The 21,746-nt window shown below is 48.6% G+C and overlaps 1 protein-coding gene across 5 annotated transcripts in view; it reads left to right on the top strand.

Moving 5' to 3' along the window:
* The window catches only part of LOC121338070 (mitogen-activated protein kinase kinase kinase 3-like), a 78,227-nt gene that overhangs the window by 50,473 nt on the left and 6,008 nt on the right, over nucleotides 1–21,746 (top strand). For all 5 annotated transcript variants that reach the window (XM_041408641.1, XM_041408645.1, XM_041408642.1 and 2 more), the window contains 9 exons: nucleotides 1,130–1,243; nucleotides 2,714–2,825; nucleotides 10,097–10,230; nucleotides 12,747–12,820; nucleotides 14,975–15,042; nucleotides 16,881–16,973; nucleotides 17,916–18,110; nucleotides 18,920–19,068; nucleotides 19,672–19,803. In XM_041408641.1, the coding sequence (XP_041264575.1) occupies nucleotides 1,130–1,243; nucleotides 2,714–2,825; nucleotides 10,097–10,230; nucleotides 12,747–12,820; nucleotides 14,975–15,042; nucleotides 16,881–16,973; nucleotides 17,916–18,110; nucleotides 18,920–19,068; nucleotides 19,672–19,803 (1,071 nt within the window). The remainder of the gene's footprint in view (nucleotides 1–1,129; nucleotides 1,244–2,713; nucleotides 2,826–10,096; nucleotides 10,231–12,746; nucleotides 12,821–14,974; nucleotides 15,043–16,880; nucleotides 16,974–17,915; nucleotides 18,111–18,919; nucleotides 19,069–19,671; nucleotides 19,804–21,746) is intronic.

Genomic DNA, 21,746 nt, shown 5'->3' on the forward strand with positions numbered 1-21,746 from the left:
CTCTGCTCACCCGGAGGGCTGAGCCACCTTTCAGGAGTTCTGGGAAGCTGTGGCTCCCCGTGAGAGCCTGCTGGGAGCTGTGGCTGCTCGGTGCCTTTGCTCAGTGGAGTTACAGTGTACTTTGGCACAGGCATGAGAATAACATGTGCTGTGTTGGATCCAGTGCCCGAGGCAACCTGCAGGGGCTGAGGCCTGTTTGGTATGAGATTAGGCAGAATATCCTGGAATGAGGGGCAAGAAGTTGTGCTTTGAATCTTGGCCCAGGGCAGCAGAAGGCCACAGAGCTCCTCTGAAGTGCAGCTGTGTCAGGCGTTGGAGGCTTTGCAGGCTGTCTGCAGGACATGGTACACCACACAGCAAGGTTGGCAGGGTCACATTCCCCATGGAGGTATGAGGGCAATAGTCTCCATTTCCCAGGAAAACATCAGGACTTTTTGCTGCCTGGCAGACACGGCACTGTGTAGTTCTCTGTTCTTACAAAGAGCAGAAGCTGAATTTGTTCTGCTGGGAGTGAAAGAAGTGGTTCTTGGAAGGAGAGCAATGCACACCTTTCACATCAAAAGGGAAAATACTTTTATTTGTGGGATATTCCCTGGTTTCACCTGATGGCCAGACACTAGGGAGCTGTGTTGGTGTGCAGGAACAGAGATTGCAGCAGTAGGGAAGGGCACAAAGCATCTGCCAGAGTAAATCCTTGGGTGCAACTCACTGGTGTCTTGGAGCACCACTTCATGACCATCAACCCAGCTGGAACATGTGGGGTTGTTTTGGGGCTGGGTAGCAGCAGATCCTGCCTGCAGAATCAGAGCAGCCCCAGAGTAGCAGGCAGCAATCCCAAGGTTTCATCCCAGCCCTCTCCTTTTCCCACACTGGATTGCTGGTGTGACCTTTAAGCTTTTTCCTTGCAGATGTTGTTTGTTGTGACTTTTTTTGCATCTGTTCCTTGGTAAATGAGGTCTTGGAAGAAAATATTAGAGCTGGAGGGCAGGGGGGCTCCGTGTTTTCCGTCACCTGCTTGTTCCTCCCTCATCCCCCGATTCCCAGGCTGCTCCCTGTAGGAATCTGCCTCCTTCTGTTTACCCAAAAGTGTGACATTGCCATCCTCTGGTGTTTGTTTAATCCCTTCCAGCTCCTGATCCCATTGAAATCCCAGGAAGACTTGGACAAAGCGATGGAACAGTTGGAGCTGAGCCCTTCCCTGAAGAGCCTGCGGATCCTTGTGAGCGCTCCAAAGAAAGCGAATGTGAGCCCTTCACCTTCTCTGCTCTTTTGTGTGCGGCCTGACATGCCTTGTTATTGTGTTGGGGAGTGGACAGGAGTCTCCTGATGGTGCAGAGCAGAGGGCAGGCTGGTTGTGAGGGGGCTCAGCCCTGCTCTGGCTCAGCTGCTTGGAAATCTTCCTGTGATAGTAGCCCAGAGGCTGAGCTCAGCTCCCTCTGGCTCCTGCATCCTGTGAAGGGTTAAATACCAGGCTGACCCTCAAACAAGGCTAAAGGCTGAGAGGACTCCTTCTGCTTTCTTTCTGGAGATGCTGCCACCATTCCTTTTCACTCTCCTCTGTGTTCGGGGTGATGCCCTGGCCCTTGCCATGCTGGGTGGCAGCGTGGGGACTGTTCCCTGCATGTGCTGCAGCCGTGCTGAAGGCTGGGAAGAGCAAACTGGAGAATCCTTCTGTCTCATGCAGAACTGTCTGGGATTTTTCCATCTTTATTTATTTATTAGCTTTTTCCTGAGCTCAGTGGTTTTGCAGTTAAGCCTGTTAGCTTGACCTCGCTTGCACAGAGTGTCTTGCCAAAGCACATGTCGTGCTGCCCCAAGCACAGGCTGTAAGGCAAGGGATTTGTGGATGTTGCAACTCTGTTTCTTCTTTTTATTTCCTAGAAGTACTGGAGAGATTGGGAGTCTTGAAACTCACTTATCCCCATTCTTCTCTGGGTGCTCACAGCCCTTGAGAGGCTTGGGAAGTGCAGGGAGCAAGTCCCAGGGGAAACTGAGGCATCAGATGAGGTTTCCTAAACCCTGGGGGGAAATGGGGCAATTTGTGAGAGCACAGCAGTACTGCAAGTGAGCTGCTGAGAGCAGGAGCCAGGTAGATCCCTGCCTGCCCTTGGGAGCAGGTCCATCTCTTCCTGAAGCATGTGGCCATGCTCCTGTGTGTGAGAGCACACGGTTCATACATAAAATTATCAAAAAATCACAGTTCACTGTAACGTGTGGTCTAAGAATCTTATTAAAACCTGGCCACTACCAAGTTACCAGCTGGATATGCTGCTCTTCCCTTACCTGTCTTCCCTGACCTTCCCCTCTCTGTTCCTCTGCCCTGTTGCAGAGGAACCTCTGCAGTGCCTCAGCTGCCACTGGAGTCTAGGGAGCAGGGAGGAAAGGTGCTGATTTTGGGATTGCAAGTGTTTTCAGTCCAGTGATCAGTCTCTGTACCTATCTGGAGTTAATGCAGTGCAGGAACGGTCTTTTATGTCAAATATCTGTATTTGCCATTATCTGTGGGAGCTTAATCTTATTAGACTGTTTTATTAGCAGATGTGAATTGTTTGTGAATGGTTTTTGGATCACTCTAGATTACGTGCATGTCTCCTTTTTTTTTTTTTTAGTAGTTCTTGGGTAATAGGGTCGCTGGGAGCCAAATACAGGGTTTCACATGGTGTGTCCACAGGGCTCTGGCCAATTCTGATCATTCCCTTTGTCTGATCACCAGCTCCTGCAGCCCAACAACAGCAAGCAGCATGAGATGAGGATCTCCAGATCCATGGGTGATATCATGGGCTCCCTGTACAAAGACTCGGAGAGGACGCGCAAGTATTCCACAGGTCAGTGAAACACACCGCTCCCTGGGGAGCTCTGTGCCGCTTCCACCTGGCCACCACCCTCAAACCTCTTTTTTTGTCACAACCCCGTGGGTGTCACAGCCTGGATGGCCACCCTGCTGTCCCCCAGAGTGACTCAGTGCAGTTGCTGCTCGTCCTCAGCCTGAGGAAGAGAGGCTCTGCAGGTCGGGGGAGGCTGTGCTGAGCAGAGCCACTCTGAGCACAGAAGTGAAGAGAATGGGGCACCTGGGCTGTCACTTGGGGGTGGGAAATGCAGTGATAAAAATGTCCAGTTTGTTTGATTCCACTGAGCTTTATCAAAGTGAAGAGTGATAATCTGTAGAAAGCCAAGACAGTTTGGGACCTTTGGTTATTCCTTTAAGCATGTGCTGTTGTTCTCTGAGTATCTGTCCCCCTTTCTCAGGTGGCAGGATAATGTAGCTGAGAGGGCTCAGGCTCCTTAGCTCCTGGGCTGGGACCAGCTTCACCATATAAAGACCAAATATGTGTCTGTGTGCCACAAATCTGTTCTTGTGGGTGAAATGCCATCTGTGGTAGCTCTTTCTGGGGTTTTCCAGGGGCATGTGTCCAGTGGTGTCATTCCAGAGAGAGGGGATCTTCCCTTTCCTTCAGAGGTGCTGGACGCAGGTACCTGCAGCCCCTGAAACCAGGCTGGCAAACACCTGATCTGCTCTTGCAGCCCTGCAGGAACTGGAGTTTGTTTGTAGCCTTGTTTTGTTTTCTCTTTGGTTTTCTGAGCTTGAGTTTATGCTTTCCTTGCTTTCTAAAATACTTTGAGCTTTTTGAAATCCTGTTGGTATGCTGTCTGTAGGAGCTTTTGTGTGAAGAACCTTGGAGGATTTTGTAGAGAGCAGGGCACCCTGTGCAGAGCTGGTAAAGCAGTATGTAGGGCTGTGTAGCAGGAGCAGAATTATTCATATTCCAGCCTGCAGGCAGGATGAATGACTTTTTCACACAGTGAATGTTCTCTGCTGTGTCTCTGGGTGCAGGTTATAGGGTAATTTCTACAGATCTTTATTATTTTCATGCAAGTACTTGCCAGCTGTAGAACTGATAGCCTTGAATAAAGTGGAGCCCTCCTTCAGAAATACACATGGAGAAATACTTCATCCTGTAAAGATCCTCTGTACTTATATGGCAGTAAACACTTCCAAACTCTTCTCTGTGCAACAAATGAGTGTTTTTCTCCAAGGACTCACCCCTTCTCTGTTTCATGTGCTGATAACCAACCCTGTGGTTTGCTGCATCTCAGACAAGATGTATAGCAAATGTTCTTCTAGGGTAGGTCCAGCATAGCCCTTGTGCAGCCATGCCCAGCTCTCACTGATGCCATGGATGGGTGGCACATGTGCAAAGGCTCTCCTTGAGCCTGGTGTTTGGATGTACCAGGGTTAACCTTTTCTATTTTTTTTTCCTAGCTCACATGGTTTTTGAGATTTTGGCAGTCGCTAGATGACCCTGAATGAAATGGACACATAAAGCACAGAGTCTCAGCAGAAAATGTGCTTGAGCAAAATTTCTCTGCTGCCCTGTTTTTTGGGTTTTTTTGGTACCTGTTAGGGTGTTAATGAGCAAAGAGCTGTGGCACTAGAAGCTGTCACTGACCTGTGAGCCTGAGCATGATGGGCAGGATTGATTCCATGTGTAGCTGTGCTAGTGGGAAGATGGGTTCTTGCAAAGTTAAGCCTTTCCTTCCAACTCTTATTTCCATGCTTTGGCCTGTCCTTCCTTTCTTGGAGCTGCTGGTTCCTGACCAGCTCTGCACCACTGACTGTGAGGTGTCACTGCCTCAAATGCCCTGAGCCAAGGCAAGGCAGACAAAGGGTGAGATATCAGCTGTGCAAGGGTGAGAGCCTGAGGTACAATTGGATTTTGAGGGAATGCTTGAAGAGCAGAGTGGAAGGATGGACACAATGTGCTGCTTTAATCAAGATAACGGAGGAGGAGCACTGGGCTGCACCAGCTGTGGCATGCAGAGTGTGCTAATGTTGGGATTTTCAGGAGCTAATGTGCCAAACTCTCAGTCCTTGGCACTTTTACATGGTCAGGTAGCAAAAGTAACCAGCCCAAGCATCTGTCATACCTGTTTCTTTTTCCATGTAAGCCATCAGTCTTGCTAGGAAGTTTCAGCAAGCCCTCAGCATGACAGCAGGTCACTCCTCTCTGTTATCTGGGGTCTGTAGGAAGCTGCTGCAGCTCTGCTTAGGGGGTGCTCACAATCCAGCAGATGCATTTTTAACCTCCTGAGTCAGAACTGGGCAATCCAGCAGCTGGGCAGAAACTCCAGCAAGCTGAAAGGGAGAGCAGCATCTCAAATGGAGCATCAGGGAACAGACAGACAGACATGATGCTGTGTTTTGTTTTCCTGCAGTGGGGATTTCACTGAACTTGGTGCATAGTCAAAAGGCATCCTAAGAGGCTGGAATTCTCTAGGAGAAACTCTTCTTCCCTTGCAGTCACAAGGCATTTCACAGTGTTTTCCTTCTGCTGTCATCAAAGTGGTTGCTATCAAAAGAGGATCTTAATTCAGTTCAGCTTTTCTCTTGAAACCACATTTAAAAGGAGATTTAAAGTGTCTTTATACTAAAAGGTAGTTCAGGGTCATGTTCTCTGTGTTTCTGAGATGTCTCATGTTTTTCTGCTGACTCTGCCATGTAAACAGCAGTGGAAAATAATAAAACTGTATGTAATTGGCACAAGCACATTGGAAGGGAGGTAGATGTTCTGGGGAAGATTTAGCTATTTTTGCTTCTGCTGGGCAGAAAATGTCTTCATGCCGTGTCCCTGAAAAACCTTATGCAAAGTCAATATTTTCTTTTCTTTTTTTTTTTTTTTCCCTCCATAAGGTTTTTCAGTGGAAATCCCCTTCCAGTTTTTTGGTGGCCAGCAAAAGTGCAAGGGAACTTGGATTGAAAAAAGAAAACTTGTTGGGTTCTGGATTTTCAGATTACTGAGGATTGTTATTTACTTAGAAGAAATGCATGTTTCAGAACATTATCCAAAAATTATTTAACAGCCCATTTCAGCATCACCATTTCAATAGAAACATTTACCAGAAGCTTTATTTTACTGGGGTTTTTTTCATGGAAAACCAGGCTGCTGAGCCATGGTTGCATGTGCCTGCCAGCTCTCTCCAGACCAGGAGTATTGCAGGAGTTAGGATGGATGAAACCTGCTCTGCTTTGAGAAGAGGAGGAAAATTTATCTGTGTGCATCATGCTAGCTGCTTTAGAGCTAGAAAGTAGGTTCTGTCTTGCTTATTAGTTTAAGAGTACCCTAAATTTGCCTCAAATCAAAATGTAGAAATCCATACTCGGAAGGATCAGCAAGGAGAAGAGGGAGGCTTGTAGGGATCCCACTGGAAAAGAAGAAATTGAGGGAGATTTGATCCATCTGCTCACAGCTCCCCTTGACAGGAGCAGAGAGAGAAATTTCCAGCAGGTTTGTATCTTTCTCCTGTGCAGCCCTGTCCTGAGCCTGGTGTTTCTGCCAGGGCTCAGAGGAGCAGCACATCCTGACGTCGTGTCCCTTGCTCGGGAGCGTCATCCCAGGGCTGGGCTCCCTGTGGCTGCAGCTGTGAGTGGTGGCAGCTGCCAGCAAACCCTCCCCAGCTCTGGCTGTTCAGGGGCTTCTCTTCCCTGCTTGATGCTGGTCAGCAGTGGGTGAAGTTTTGGGAAGAGCAGGGGAAGATGAAGCCAGGGAATGCGGGGGCGGAGGGAAGCCAAGCCTGGCACGGGGGAGCTGGCTGTACGTGCAGCACCACGAGCTCTGCACATACTGCATGAAAGGCACTTCTTAAATAAAATATCAGAAGGGAACATGAAAGGCCCCAGTGGGTGCCAGCAGTGACTGAGTCTCCGTGCTGTCCTGGTTCTATGTCCTCAGGACACGCTGTGCTCTCCTCTCAAATCTGTGGCTTTACATTTGTGTGTGTAAGTGGAGCAGGAATCCCCCCCCAGAGCACCTTGCTGCAGAGGGAACCTGAGGTCAGATGCTCAACCAGGGCCAATTCTGAGTTCAGGAATCCCAAACAGAGCTGTGAGATCTGACCAGAGCTCTGCCTGCACAGAAGTGCCTCACGGCCTGCCCCATCCCCACTGGAGCTGACGTGCTCACATGGGAATGTCAGCATGTACCACAGACCCCAGGACAGTCCCTTGGGGGCCTCCTCTCCCTGCCTGGTGCTGCTGCTGTTTCTTGAGTATGAGGGCAAGGGTGAAGAGCATCTGTGATGTGTCCAATGGGCACATCTGGGCTTTTCTGTCTGTTTCTTCCGCTGCCTCAGGGTGGATTCATCACCATTATCCAGTGTATCCAATGTGTTTTTCCCACTATGAATTAAGCCTGCCATGAAGTACCACTGTTGCTCTCTTTCTCTGACCCCTATTTTCCATTCCTCCCCTGCTCCAGCAGCGCTGAGATTGCCTAAGGTTTTGTTAACAGAGCAGAATAGGGTTGGAGTGGGAAATCAACCCTGAGCTCCAGAGCTCTGCTCCCAGCACCTCTCCATGTTTCTCCCAGGTGGAAGAACATGCATGGATGCAAAGCAACAGCAATCAGTGCTCCTGGAGGTGTGAAGCAGCAGGAATTACTTAGGGAAGCACTTCTACCCAAACAGCCTGGCTGAAAAGGGATCTGCTTCACCCCAGCAGTTTCCAAGCATGCAAAAGCCTAAGCACTTTGTTTGATTTCCTTACCTGCTGGGAAATAGCTGGTGTCTTATTCCCTTTTAAAGTTTTTGGCAGGAAATGTGACTCTGGAAGGTCAAACAGCTGATCTGTGGCTGGGAGTAGTTGTTACAGGTGATGGGAAATCTTGGGAAGTCTTTGTGCTTGTGATAAATCTGGTTTAACTCCCTGGGTTCAGATCAAACAGGGCATGTACAGATCTTTGTTAAATCACAGTCAAAGGGTTTCTGGATAGCAAAGGGGTCCTTGGAGCAAGAGATCCCAATAGTGCATGAACAGATCCACACCTCATTGCAGCAGTAACAGAAATGCTCAGCAGAGCTAGGATACAGCAGCTACACCTCACTAAATCCTCCAGCAGCTTTTTGGGGCAAGAGCCACCCAAATGTCCTTGTGCTGCACTCCAGATTGGCATCTGCTAAGCAAACAAGGGGCTGCTGATGCAGTGATTTATTCAGGGTGCCCGAACTGCTCAACAGTTAAAAGTTTATTTATTTATCCTCAAAGAGAGGATGCTGTACTTCCCAACTGGTTTTGTTTTAGGGCTGGTGGAAAGCCAGTTCGTTATGAGTGCTGCAGCACTCGAGAGTTTCTCTTCTCTTGATCTTGGCATTACTTCAGTTGGAGTTTTTTCACTGTGTTCTTATCCTGCAGGAAATCTGTGAAGGAGAAAATAGGAAGAAGAAAAAAAAAAGTAACTCAAAGCCATATGACTTTTATTTTTACAATCTAAGCAAGGAGTCAGAAGGAAGATGTAGCATGGACAGACAAATCTTTGTGTTTGCTGTAAATCCAGCAAAAAGGCCTGATTTAATGATCTTTAATGCTGGTGTCACACTGTTAACATTCACAGCTCCTGATGTGTATCTGCTTAAGTCAAAGATGGGAACCTGGGTTGGTAGTATTGATCATGCAGAGGGATTTATTCCGGAGATCCATCTGGCACAGTAACTGTGATGCAGAAGAGGCAGAAGTGTTGTTGGATAGATCAGTGTTGACTCTCCATGATGGGGTAGGCCCCCTCCCAGTACCTTTCTCTTGTGCTCAGCCCTGGGCATGTTGTTAGCAAATGGTGGTAATGAACACAAGAACTGGCGGGAGTGCCACAAAATGGATACAAAATATGAGGAAACATCTCCATGCGCTTTCCATCTCCTCAAGGAAGTGTGCTTTTCAGAAGTCTGCATGAAAACAAGTTGTTGTGTTGTGTGAAAGCTCACGTTGCACGGTGCCAGCTGAAGCTCAAGCGCGGATCCACACGGATCTCTGTCAGCAATTCCTTGCCTTGGAGTGATGACAGCACAGGGATGGAGGGGAGGGACTGCAGGCAGTCAAGCAGAGCCAAGACTCTGCAGCTGGGCCAAGCAAGGACAGCAATCCCTAAAGCTGGAAAAGGCACAAGGATAGAGTGGATTTGGGGGAATAAACAGGAGGAACGGAACATCTTCATAAAGAAGCTGTGGGGTTCTCTCCCAGGTGCAAAATGAAAATCACCTTCTGCTAAACGAGCCCCATGAGGGAGCCAGTGGAATATTTGCTGTCTGTGCATAGGATGCACAGGATAGAGGCTCTAGGGTTATAGACAGGGGAGACAATTCCCTTGGCCAAAAATGGGACAAACTGATCCCATAGGTCATTCCTGCCCTGGGGTTTTTGGATTTGAGGGCTGGTTTTTCTTTGCCTTTACTTTCGTGCAGGGAAAGGGGGGAGAAGAGGGTATTTGAGTGCAAGTTGTTTCCTATATAGCAAGTGTTTCAGTGATGTTGCACTGAGCACAGCCAGGCTGTTTCCCACATGCCTGGACAAGGCAGTGACCTGCTCAGGGAGGGAATGCCCAGAGGTCAAAGGGGAGGTGGGTTTGTGGTTTGTGGTTTGTTTTGAAACTGACTGATTGTATCACAGCAGAACTCCCAGAGATGTTTCCTTTCTAGCATCACACCTGGATACAGTGACAAATCTTACGATCCAAGGTGTGTTGAAGGTCAAGTCTGCTACATGTTGTGTGGTCCCACTGTAACAAACCCTCCCTGGTGCTAAAGCTTTGGAGGATGCCCATAAACAGCATCACACCTCTAGCTCCATTCCCACCCTCGTGAGTTCAAACCCAGCTGTGGCAGCAGCTCTCTGGTCACAGAGAGAAACAGACAACTTTCCCAGGCATCGTTCTGTGGAAGGCTGTGAGAAGCCCAGAGAGAAGAATTATAAACAGTTCTTATCTTAACTTGCTGCACCTGGTGTTGTGAACATGTGGAATGTAGAGATATGGATGGATATGTTATGGAGATACGTTTTCCAAAGAGTGGTTTCTTAATTAGCCAGTGGTGATGGTGTTTTAATTAAAGGACCAATCAAGTCCATCTGTAGGGAATTAGGGTATAAAAAGCAATGGGTTTCTTAATTAAGTGAATTGGCCTTCTGTGAATACCTTGAGAGTCTGTGTCACTTATTACACCACCCTGGACTCCTGTGCTGACACCCAGGAGCTCTGTGCTCACTGGGACAGCGTTTCTGGAAGGGTTTGGATTGGTGGGTGCCCTCCTTGAGCCGTGTCTGTCCCTGTCCCAGGCTCCCTGCACACCGGCCGGAGCTCTCCGCCGCCGGGCAGCGTTCCCGAGGAGCAGCAGCAGATCGCCCGCCAGGGGTCCTACACCAGCATCAACAGCGAGGGCGAGTTCATCCCCGAGACCATGGACCAGAACGTGAGTGGGGCTGGGGGCCTGGCTGGAACGGGACAGCTCTGCTGGCTGTGCTGGGAGAGCTGTTCCCACCATCACATTCTGGGGCTCAGGCCAGCTTTTTCCAGGAATGGGTGCCCCCGGGCTTGACACGCCTGGGAAAGTCTGATTTCCAGGAACCCTGAGAGTCAGTGTGGATGGCAAATGTGCCCAGGCACCTCAGGTTGCTCTGGAGCAGCAGAGATCTGAGGCACATGTATGCACCAGCTGCCAGCATTCCCAAATCCCAGGACCGTGATGGAATGTGCCAAGCAACCGATTGCCTTAGATTGCAACAGCCTGGGGATATCAGCAGCTCTGGCTGCTTCCCATGTGGTGTTTCTGCCTGAGCTCCAGTTACAGTTCTTGGCTCTGCCCAAAACCTTTGTGGTTTTGTGTCTCTGTCCTTCCCCCATTTATATTTTTTTAACTCTTAATAAGGAAAGTGTATATTCCACTCCCTCAGTAATAAAAGAGCAGCAAGTTCCTCAGTGCTGAGCAGTACCTCATTCTCCAGTCAATTTGGTACCCAAGGTGAGGGAAACTCTGCAGTGTCAAGGGGCCACAGTGGGAGCACCTTACACTTTCCTTTCCATTTGCATTCCTGCTCAATCTGTAGCTCTGAAGAGCTTAGTATAGATCCTGTGAAGTCAGCTGGGCTGTCTGAGCACGCCATTCTTACAAAACTCTTGGAAACACAGCACCAAGTGTGCAGGAGGGACATCTGGAAGGCACTAAACTCAATCCATCAGGCTGCTATGCTGGCCCCCAAGGATGTTCCTGGGGAGATATGTATTTCCTACACCCAAAAGCACCCACTAGCTCCACATTTGCATGCAGACTGTGCCAGTGTTTCCATGGCAAAGTTGTGTTTTCAACAGTTTATTATACAGCCATTAATAAAATAAGAAGTCACTCCGGGTGAGTCTTGGCAGCGTCAGAGTACAGATGTATCGTGTGTTCCTTGCAGCCAAAAGTTGGCTCTCTATTGTTTTCACATGCCTCCAAACATGTTGGGGAGGATTAAGACAAAGTGTGTGTGTGCAGGGGGAGGGTCCCTGTGACCCCCTTGGGTGTAAATCAGCCCACCTCCACTGGCTGTTTGTGGAGCTCCATTAATTCAGAGCCCTGAGCCTGCTCCGGATGAAGGCTCCCAGATGCTCTCCTTGCTTTTCCCCAGCATCACTCTGTGGGTGGCCCACAGCCCTTTGCTGGTGAATTAAAAACAGAGAAAAGGGGTTTGGGGAATGGTTTGGGGTTTATTGTCTTTCCTCATTGAGCAGTTGTGCTTTTCCCTACATGGGTTTTGCCTGCAGAATGTTCTTGTACTGCTGCTTCCATAAGTGCCTCATGCAAAACCACTCAGAAGCTGGAGCTTGCTGCCTTTTGCGGAATGCCCCTGTGCAAGCCTGTGATCTAACTGTGGTCTTGAGACCAGCCTGGCAGATGAACAGAGGCTGAGTATGGAGCATGCTCCAATTCCCAATTTTATGCTTTTGAGAAATGAGTCTGTTTTAGCTTTAACTGCTGGAAGAGACCTGGCATGGCTGGCAGAGGTGGGGAGTGGCTTTTGTCAGAGTGCTTGCTCCTCTTTGGTCTAGTGCATTTTGAAGGAGGTTTTGGGGTGAAAACTAGGAAGAGGAGAGAAATTGCACTTTGCAGTTGGGACTGCCTGGCCAAAACAGCATGAGCTGTGCTGACAACTGGCTGAGGAGGGCTGATGGGAACAGCCTGGGGAAAGGGAGCCTGTTGGGGAAGGAGGAGTGATGTGGGAAGCAGCAAAGGGTGGCTGCACATAGTGTTTAACCCTTGTTGCTCAGCTTTCCCAGGAGTGAGCTGTGGAGCAGGGGTTAGTGAATGTCCTCAGCCAGGAGGGAGCATGGCACTGCTGGCAGCACAGTGTGGCCCAGAGCAGGCTCTGCTCCATGTGGAAATGCACACAGCTCCAGGGTTTACCACTCCTTACAAACCCTCTATTGTTACTAGCCAGCTATAAATAACCCTGGCCAGTACAATGTCTCATCCAGGAAGCAACACAAATGCAGCTTTTGACTCACTGAGCTGGTGAGTGCCAAGCCGGTTCTTCCAGCCAAAGCCCTGATGATGCTGCGCTTATCAGCAGAGAGGAAGGCTGGGCTCGTGTGCCAGGGCAGCTCGGGAAGTCAGGAGCCCAGGGCTGCAATCCTGCCTGTGGTACACAATATCCACTTGGCCTTGGGCACATCATTTGTGTCCTGATACATATTTTCCTATAGTAGTAATATTATTATTACTCACAAATTCTTTGAGCACTTTGAATCTCATTGACTTCTCCGCACGCTTTGAACGTCAGGGTGCTAATGATCTTTGCTTCAGTTTTCCTACCAGCAAACAGCAGCTGGAGAGAACAATAATGCAGAGAAGACATCATAAATGGATGACCCTGCGGAGGTCTGCTAGTTCTGGAGCTTGGAGAGCTACAGAGCATGGTTTTATTGTTTCCCCTTTTCTTTCTCTGTCAGATGCTAGAAGCTTTCATCAGCCCTGATGATTCGCTGTCTGGGAGCTGTCAGTCACTGGACAGGTCTGTGGACAGGTGAGTTGTGTGTGTCACCGTGTTCACAAGCTGAACTGCAGCCTCTGCTTCATAGCAGGAGAGCAACAGGATCAGTGGCAACCCCTGAGGTTTCTGTTAGGATGAGGATGCGGCTGAGCAAAGCAAATTTATCTTTATTGCTGAAAACCAGATCCTAGCACAGCTGTCTGTGCAATGGTATGATCTGAATTGCAGTAATCTGAGCTGGACAAGGACAGCCTAACTTTGTGTGACCAGATTTTCTTTTTTTGCCTTTTGAGATGAAAATTCTCACAGAATCACACAATGGTTTGGGTTGGAAGGGACCTTAAAGATCATCCAGTTCCAATCCCCTGCCATGCAAAGGGACACCTTCCACTAGACCAGGTTACTCAATGCTCCATTTAGCCTGGCCTTGAGCTCTTCCAAGGGTGGGCATCCACAATTTCTCTGGGCAAACTTTTGCAGTGCTTCCTCACCCTTCCAGCACCTCCTTCCCCTCTGGCTCTCTGCAGTCACCAGGTCAATATTCCATCAGCCTCTCCGTGCCTCCTCCTCCCCGGGCACGCTGTCTGCTCTCCACTGACCACTGGCAAACTCAGCAGCCCCTGTGCAGTGCCAGCAGCCACAGACGTGTCAGTCAAGGTGCTGGGGACACCAGATGAGCAGTAACTAAGTTTAGCTACTCAGCAGGAAGCAACTGGGACACGTTGTACTAACCCAGGCTGCGATTCAGTGCCTGCTGCCACTGAGCTGGATCCCAGCTCCCACGTGCACAGAATCCCTGTGTTTGCTGCTGTGCAGGGTGAGCTGTGGATAAGACACAGTGTCCTTTTGGGAAGCAGTCTATTTTTTTTTCCATCTGCATCAAAGGTTGTCTATTTTTTTCCGCTGTTGCTGTTCCATACAGCCCCAAGGCTGTGTTCCAGCAGGCTGCCTTGGGTTGATTGTGTAGCGTGCTTCGGGTTTGCAGCTCCGTGTGCTTTGGACCCGTCTCAGCACCAAGGTCCATTTCCTTTTTGTGGCTTTAATAATTTCCTGTGATGTATTTGCTCATTGTTAGGGCTGTATCGAAGCTAGATTCCTTGTGTTCCCAACCTCTCTGGCCCAGCTTTGCTTTTGCACAGATTTTGCCAAGAAGAACAGCAGAAGGAGCATGGGCTGTTTGTAGCACTCTGCTGTGAACTGACAGGAGAGCTTGAGGCTTTTAGCTCTGTGAGAGGGTGGAATGGCCTGATTTCATGTCCAAAGCAGGCAGATGTGTCCAGTCATGGGTCTAGGAGCTGGAAAAGGCACAAGGAGGGCTGTATTACTCCAAGGAAAAGGAGTGAGTGGGAGTCTTGCTGCAAAGAGGTGGTGGAGGCCTTGCAGCCAGTTGTTTGAGATGGCATCAGCCCAAGAGGACAGAGCAAGTCACCAGGCTCAGTGACCAGGCTGAGGGTTAGGAACAGCACCACAAACTCCTCTTTGCCACAGCAGTGATCAGCTTTGACATGAGTAGGTTTCAGAGAACTTTACAAAGCTGATTTCTACTCAATGCCTGTATTGTTAAAAGAGAGTGTAAAACCCACAGGCTCAGCTCACTCTTTAAGAACCTGGGGTGAAATTGGGATTTCTGCAATCCCAGTTTACTTGCAGTGCTTTTCCATCCTCTCACTGTAGTGTAAAGACCTTGAGGCACCAATGCCACACTCTCCCTCCTGGTCCCGTGGGATGCTGCGTGTTCCCAGTGGTGGTGCAGAGTCTGTGTGAGAGGAAGGTGGGAGGGAATGTTGGACAGGAGGGAAACCTGCCTGAACTAAGCATGGCTGAAGGACTCTGGTGTGAACACCTGCAGCAGCTCAGCAGTGTCCATGGAAAGCAGAGGTGTGTGGTGGAACACTTGACATTGAGGGAGCAGAAGCCTGTGGCCCTCCTTCGGAGCTGCCTCCCGCACAGGGGTGATGATCTTTGGCTGCTTCATTTCAGCCTGGTGACTCTGGGTTTTGCAGCATCCCACAGGAACAAGTTGTGATCCAGCCAAAAAAACAATTTTCATTCTTGTGTAGGATGAGAATGGGAGCTCAGTGGTCAGTGCAGCTTGTGGTTTATCCTGTCCTTTCCCTAGTTTATTAATTCCATAGCATTTCTGATATAATAAATAAATCTTTTTTTTTTCCCTTCATCCCTTTGCAGCCCTCCCTTTCCCCAAACTCCTGTTCCTGGAAGGAAGAGCCATCCTAAAGACAGTCTTGATTGCATGGGTAAGCACTCTTGGTGGTTTATATTTGCTGAAAAGTATAAAAAGTATATTGTAAAGATGCTGGATAAAGACTATTAGAGAGATAGCACTGCATGAAAAGTAATTAAAAGTAATCAAGCAAACCAGCTCCATGGCTTGGGTACCCCTTCAGAATTGACCCTCCAATGATCAAACATGAATATTCTCTAAAATCAAAAGGCTCAGAACATCAAACGCAGGCAGGGTTGCTCTTGTCTTCATTAACCCTTTGTGACTCTGCAGCAGTACCTTTGGGACTGGTTTGGAAATCAGTTGACAGCAACAATAGTCCAAACTGGGCATATGGGGCCCTGAGGGGGATGGATGCAAGCAAGCAAAGCTTGAGATCTCTGTTGGAAGATGTTGCTCTTGTGTTTGCAGAGGTGCACTGCAAGGTGCTGACAAGCCGGGAACAGCCTTGTAGGATCAGCTTTTGTCTCTCTTTTCTCATCTGGGAGTTGCCCCTTCAGGATCTCGACTTCCTACATAGCAAACCCCAGCTCTCTAGGGAGTTACACCTCTTCCACTTGCATGAATAATAATCTGCAATAGTGCAAATGCTGTGAGAGAAACTGTACTGGTGCTTGCACAGATCATAGGTTACTGCTTAATCACTTGCAAACATCCAGCTGGTTAAATAATGGAAACTCTGTAATATTGTAATGACTTGCACTAATAAAAATGAGCAAATGGCAGCCAGCCTGTGGCAGGATAACTCATTGCTGGCCTGAGGCAGGATTTCTAGATTGAGCTGCAGAGATGGAGCTGCAGCAGGCCCTCATTGCTGAAGGTTTTAATGCTTCCCCCGTGGCACTTTGCTGTGAGACACCTCTGGGCACCGTTGCTCACACGTGGCTCACCGAGAACCTCTTGCCCTGTCCTTGTTGCTCCTCTTGCTGACCATATTTCAGCCATTATGTGCTCTTTTTGGCAATCACACCGAAGCACAGCAGAGGCCAGGAATGGCCTCTGAGGAGCGGCTGCTGGCCCCAGGCTAAGACAAACAAGCAGTCAGAAGGGGCTGTGTCATTAGAATTGGATGGAGGAAAAACAGCAGGTGAAAGAAGGGGGTGGAATGACAGATATTTTAATCTCAAGTTATTTGGTGCTACCAGCAATGGCTTCCTGTGCTGGGGTTTTTATTAAAAAAAAGATGTCCTTATCTTGCATGTCCATCCATCTCTCTCATCACCCAGTGTCTAAACTCTGATGGTCTTTAATCCCTTCTGTATATTCTATCTTTCTAGCATTTAATCAAATAAATATAAAAGTTTGGAGCTCTGGAGGTTTAAATTGGCTTTCAGAGGCGAGGAGTCACATCTGAGAAGAAAGAGGGGAGATATTATCTGGTGTTAGTCAAGTGCTGGATTTTTTTGCATTTCCCTGGAAATAGCTGATATCAGGGCAAAGGCTTTGGAGTGGATGTGTCTAGGCCTGACCCTGCCTGGCAATTCTGTTTAATTTTTTTGCATTTTCCAAGTGCAAATAAGATGTTTTAGTGCTCTGTCTTGGAAACCAAGCATGGTCTGTGTTAATCCCCTGTCTTGCACTTGAACAATGAGGGCCAGGGTCCATAAAGTCAGCAGTTAAACCTCTGCTTTAGGGGCATTAAGGGCAGTGTGTCTAACCCTGATCTTCCACGGAAGAGTTTGTGATTGTGGGCAGATTTCACAGGGAGCCTTGGGGTATGTAGGGTTGTGTAAATGAACACCTTGTCACCTCCTGCTCGCCTCTAACTCAGTGTTTCCCCATGAGAAACACTCTGGGCATTTGATACTGAGCTGATCTCAGAAATATCTGTGTCTTCTTCCTTCCTGCCAGATTTTGACATCCCATTCTGTGAGAGGTTTGGGAAAGGTGGGACCTTCCCGAGGCAATACCATCTCTCCCAAAGTCGCAAGGACTACAGCGATGGTAAGGACGTGATGGGGGCTTGGGGAGGGAGGTGAGCTGTCCTTGATGGCTTGTGGCAGTGCCAGGGACTGGAAACACATGGGAAGGAGAGGTTTCTGATAAAGGGAGAGCCACCAAGTGCTTTGGGATTCACTTGTGCATTCAGAAGGGTGTTCTCTGTGAGACCTTGTGGCTCTGCTCTTGGGAAGTGCTGAGCCTGTCCTCTGCTTACACCTCCTGCTTTAATTTAGCCATGGGGATGATTGGCATTTCTCATCCCTGGCAGTATCAACCTTTCTATTCTCCTAAATTGCTTGCTTTTGAGGATGATTTTTGTGACCTTTACAGCAGGTTTCTCACTGAGCCATAGGAAATCCCCAAGCAATTTCAGGATAGCAGTATCTGTTTGCTTCTCTGTTTTAAGCTGGTGAGCTCTGAGCTTTGGGGCCAACTCCATCACCTTTTTCCTGCTCATTCTTTCACTGTATGAGACTGCAAGCAGTGGGAGGCAAAAATTCCCTTGGGAAAAATGTACTGAGGATGTGCAGAGAGCATATTGAGCTTTCCAGAATGAGCTTCATCTCTCACTGCCACCCCTGTGAAAGCAGGTCTAGCCCTGCTGTGTGGTCATTTGCATGTGGACTTAGGGGATGGCAGGGATAATTTTCAATGTAAATCTCTGCTTTTTCAGTGTTTAATTGTGATTAACAACCAACCAACCCCCTGATGTAATTAAACTGTTGCAAACCCCTCTGGAAACATCTACATTAGATGTAATGCCTGCTGTTACCAACTCTTAAATTGAATTTAAAATCTTCACAGGCCTTTACTTCAGTTTCATTGCACTTGCTTTGCTTAATTTGAAGAGGTGAGGATCTGGGCAGTGATGTGAGAAGGTGGTGACAGGTGGATCCAAGCTGGTGTGTGTGTTCTGGCTGTAATTTTACCCCTTTTCCCCTGCAGGCAGGAGGACTTTCCCCAGGAGTTACTTCCCACAGGAGAACCTGTTTCAGCTCGTCCCTTCCAGCAGAACCAAGAGCTTTACTGGGGACAACAAGCTCAGCACCTTGCAGTATGATGAGTACAGGCCCAAGTGTTGGAATAATTTTGAAAAGGGTCTGCAGGCCTTCAGCACCTCCCCTACAAAAGCCAGGAACTGTGAGTGAACCAAAGCCCCGAGTGCCCGAGGTCTCAGCAGAGCTGGGATTTTGCACAAAATTGAGTTATTGTGACCTGCTGAGTTACTGGACATCAGCTAAGCCAGCCATGGGTAAACTTTGATTGCACCTCCACCATGAGGCACACTGCACCAGCTTCTGTGTCATGAGCAAGGTTTAGTACAGCACCCTGTGCCTCAGCTTGCCCTTTGGCTGAGAGCTGTGTGGGGTCAGCTAGTGTTCATCTTGCTGGCTTGCAGGGGATTGCTTGTGTGTTCAACTGTCAGTGTGGGTGTGTCAGCTTCCCAGAAGACTTGGGATGTGGGAGCAAATGCATCCAGAGTTTCTGTTCCTTGGCTGGCATTGCTGTCACCCCAGCACCCAAAGATGGTCTTGCAGGCTCCTCTGCTATTGCAACATTGCCCATGATATAGACTTTTGGGCCTGTTCGTGATGGATAGCATCCTAGAAATGACCAGTGAGATAAAACTCCTCACTGGTCCCTGCCTGGGTTGCTGCTCAGCCATCCTGTATTCTGCTAAATACTCCCACAGCAGAAGGGAAATTCCAATGTTGGCTAAAAGAGGAAAGACTCTTAATGAAATAGGACTTTCCTGGGATTTGTTTCTGCTTTATGCTAAAGCAGACTGGGAGACATTCTCCCCGCACCAATAGCACCAGTAGAGTTAAAACTGGTTTGTCCTGGTGCCCCTGGGAGAGACTCACTGACTGCCCTGTAGGGTCAGGTGGACCCTGATGCTGAAGTCTCCCTGCTGTGCTCTTCTCTCAACCCTCTCCTCTCTCCTGTAGCCCTGCAGGCACCTGTGAACTGGAGGCTGGGGAAGCTGCTGGGAAGAGGAGCTTTTGGGGAAGTTTATCTCTGCTATGATGCTGACACTGGGAGGGAGCTGTCAGTGAAGCAGGTGCCTTTCGACCCTGACAGCCAGGAGACAAGTAAAGTGAGTACAAGGGCAGGGCTGTTCTGCAGCACCCTGGGGAGCTGTGGGCTGAGGGTAGAGGTGTCCATGTCCCTGGGAGCCTGTGTGTGGAGACAGGGTGTTGTTTTCCCTCTCTGGAGTAGTCCTGAATGGCTCGTGGCACCAGTCACAGTGCTCTGGTGACTTCTGTGCCTCCCAGTTCCTTGGTGACATTGGCCTGCTCTGTGTCAGGTATCATTTCCTGCAGGTCTGTCTGATCTTCCTTGGTTTTGTCCTTCTTGTTCCCTTCACCTTCTCCCCATTCTGCTCAGTGACTTTGTTGAAGTCTTTCCAGGAAAACTCCTTAAACACAATTAATGATAACAACAACAATAACAACAATAACAATAGTAATAATAACAAGAAGAAGAAGAAGTAAATCTATCTCAAAGCCAAGCCCTGTCTTTTTCCTTGCCTTTCCCTTAGGGCAGTGCTCCTTATTTCTGAGCCTCATGTGGCCAATGGCTTTGTGGGCAGCTTCACAGCTGCTACAAAAACTGTGCTCAGCATGGAGCAGTATTTCTATCATGTTCCCAAAGACACCATCATTCCCTTTCATCAGGAAGCCTGTGTGGTTTGTTACAGGAGGTGAATGCTTTAGAATGTGAGATTCAGCTGTTGAAGACTCTCCGTCACGACAGGATCGTGCAGTACTACGGATGTCTGCGGGATCCTGAGGAGAAGAAACTGTCCATCTTTGTGGAATACATGCCAGGGGTAAGTGTGGCTCCTGCTAAACGTTGTCCTGAGTGGCAGAAAACAGATTTAGAGTTTCCTGGACTTTGGTGAAATTTGTATCTGTCCAGCTGAGCTGTTTTATGGCTGATGAACCAAACCAAAGCAGTGAATGCATCCCTAATGCTTGGAAGAGCTTAGGATGTGACTCAGGTGTTATGGTGAAGCCTCTCAACAAGCACTGGGTGAAAAACCTTGCAGGCAGGTTTTAGGTTTGAATCCTGGAGCAGTGTGTGTGCATAGTCTGGAATCTGAGCTTGGTGAATGCGGGACATGATCCAGATCCTTCTCCAAACTGTGGCCTGAGCCCATCCTTAAGTATTTACTGCAACTCCCTGCAGGACAGGCTGATAGTACAACTGTCCTCCCACAGCTGTCACCAATTATTTGTGGCTTTCAGCACGTGTGTACTAAAAACAGTGGTATTCACTTAGAGTCTGCTGTTGAGGACAGAGCTTTTTGTGGGCAGCATTATCCTCTTGTGCAGGAGTGGCTGCAGTTTGTGGCTTTGCTGATATAGGATGAAATAGTCATGGGGGAAAAAAGATCAGAATGCTTTGAGGGAGTTTAAGCAGGGGCTGGGGAACGTGCATGGATGAGTTGAGCATCTCTTTGTGTTTGGGAGCTTGTGAATTACATCAGCCATTAGACTGATGGTGTAAAACAACATAATGCTATTTACATTGCTGGAGGATGTGTTCTCCTAAGTCCCTTCTGTCCAGCTGGATTTGTTCCCCAGAGTGTGGAAGAATAAACCCTTGTTTATACAGAGATTTGTAAGGTCAGAAGGGACAATTAAGTCATTTGGTTGCAAATAATTTTAGTAGTTAAGTAAATGTGCTAGAGTCTCTCTGAATGTGTCTTGCATGAGAGTGATCAGGTGGACTTGCAAGCCTCTGAGTCCCTTCCAAGCCCTGTCTTCCCTCTCTCCCTGTGGGCATCTTGCCTTCAGGCCCTTCACAAGGCGTGGACCCAGAGGAGTAAATCCCAGGAATTCCTGCAGTCCCCTTGCAGCTTATTCCACAGCGTGCTGATGTTTATTAGCAGCCAGGAAACCAGCATTTGATGCTGGGGCAGTGTCCAGCAGGGCTGGAAATTCAGTGTTTGTTTTTTTAAATGATAAAGCTGAGCTCTGACCAAATACAGATTGACTTTGCTGCTGCAACAACAGCTTGTCTGACAAAAGCAGCTTGGGGCTCTGGTTTCCAAGGCCGGTGGAAGTGAGGGAGTTCCCAAACCTTGCAGGACAGCAGCTCTACTAAGTTGGGTCTGGCCAAGTTTAAGACAGTCAGCTTGGCAAAATGTTCACAGGGCCAAGTTTGGGTGCACCCTGAGGCTGCCATTCTTTTAATGGCCCTCAGTTAATAAGTGACTCTGTAGTTTCTGTCCTGCCCATAAATTGTTTTTTAAATTATGCTTGGAAAACAGAATGTTCCATTTGACCACAGGCCTCAAAGAATCAGTTCCCTCTTCTTGTTTGATATCCCCTCATCAGGGTGAGGGAGGGCAGGATAAGAAATCTGTTTTGGTTGTGGTAAGGGTATGTAGCCGGCATACAGGTTATATTGAGGGGGTCCTTTGGAGCACCTCAGGTTGCTTCAGCAGTGCTGAGAAAGGAAAAGGAGAAGCCCACCCACAGGATCACCACCGGCCTCAAAAGAAGCCGAAACTGTAGCTGGACAGAGCAAGAGCAGAGATGGGTGGATGTGGAAAAGCTAATACAGTGTGATGGGCTGGCTTGGAGCAGAGCAGCCACTGTTCCCAGAACAGGACTGGCAATCTTGGATCAACCCCAGAGCTGCAGGACAGGCAGAAACAGGATGAGTTTCCCCTCCCACTTCCCAGCTAACCTGAATGCTGGAGGTAGGAGCTGAGTGTGAACCCCAAATCTGCCTCTGGTTCATCCCTGCTAAAACCCAGCTCTG

This window comes from Onychostruthus taczanowskii, unplaced genomic scaffold (assembly GCF_017590055.1).
Source record: "Onychostruthus taczanowskii isolate IOZ18803 unplaced genomic scaffold, ASM1759005v1 scaffold3, whole genome shotgun sequence".
NCBI classification, from domain to species: domain Eukaryota; kingdom Metazoa; phylum Chordata; class Aves; order Passeriformes; family Passeridae; genus Onychostruthus; species Onychostruthus taczanowskii.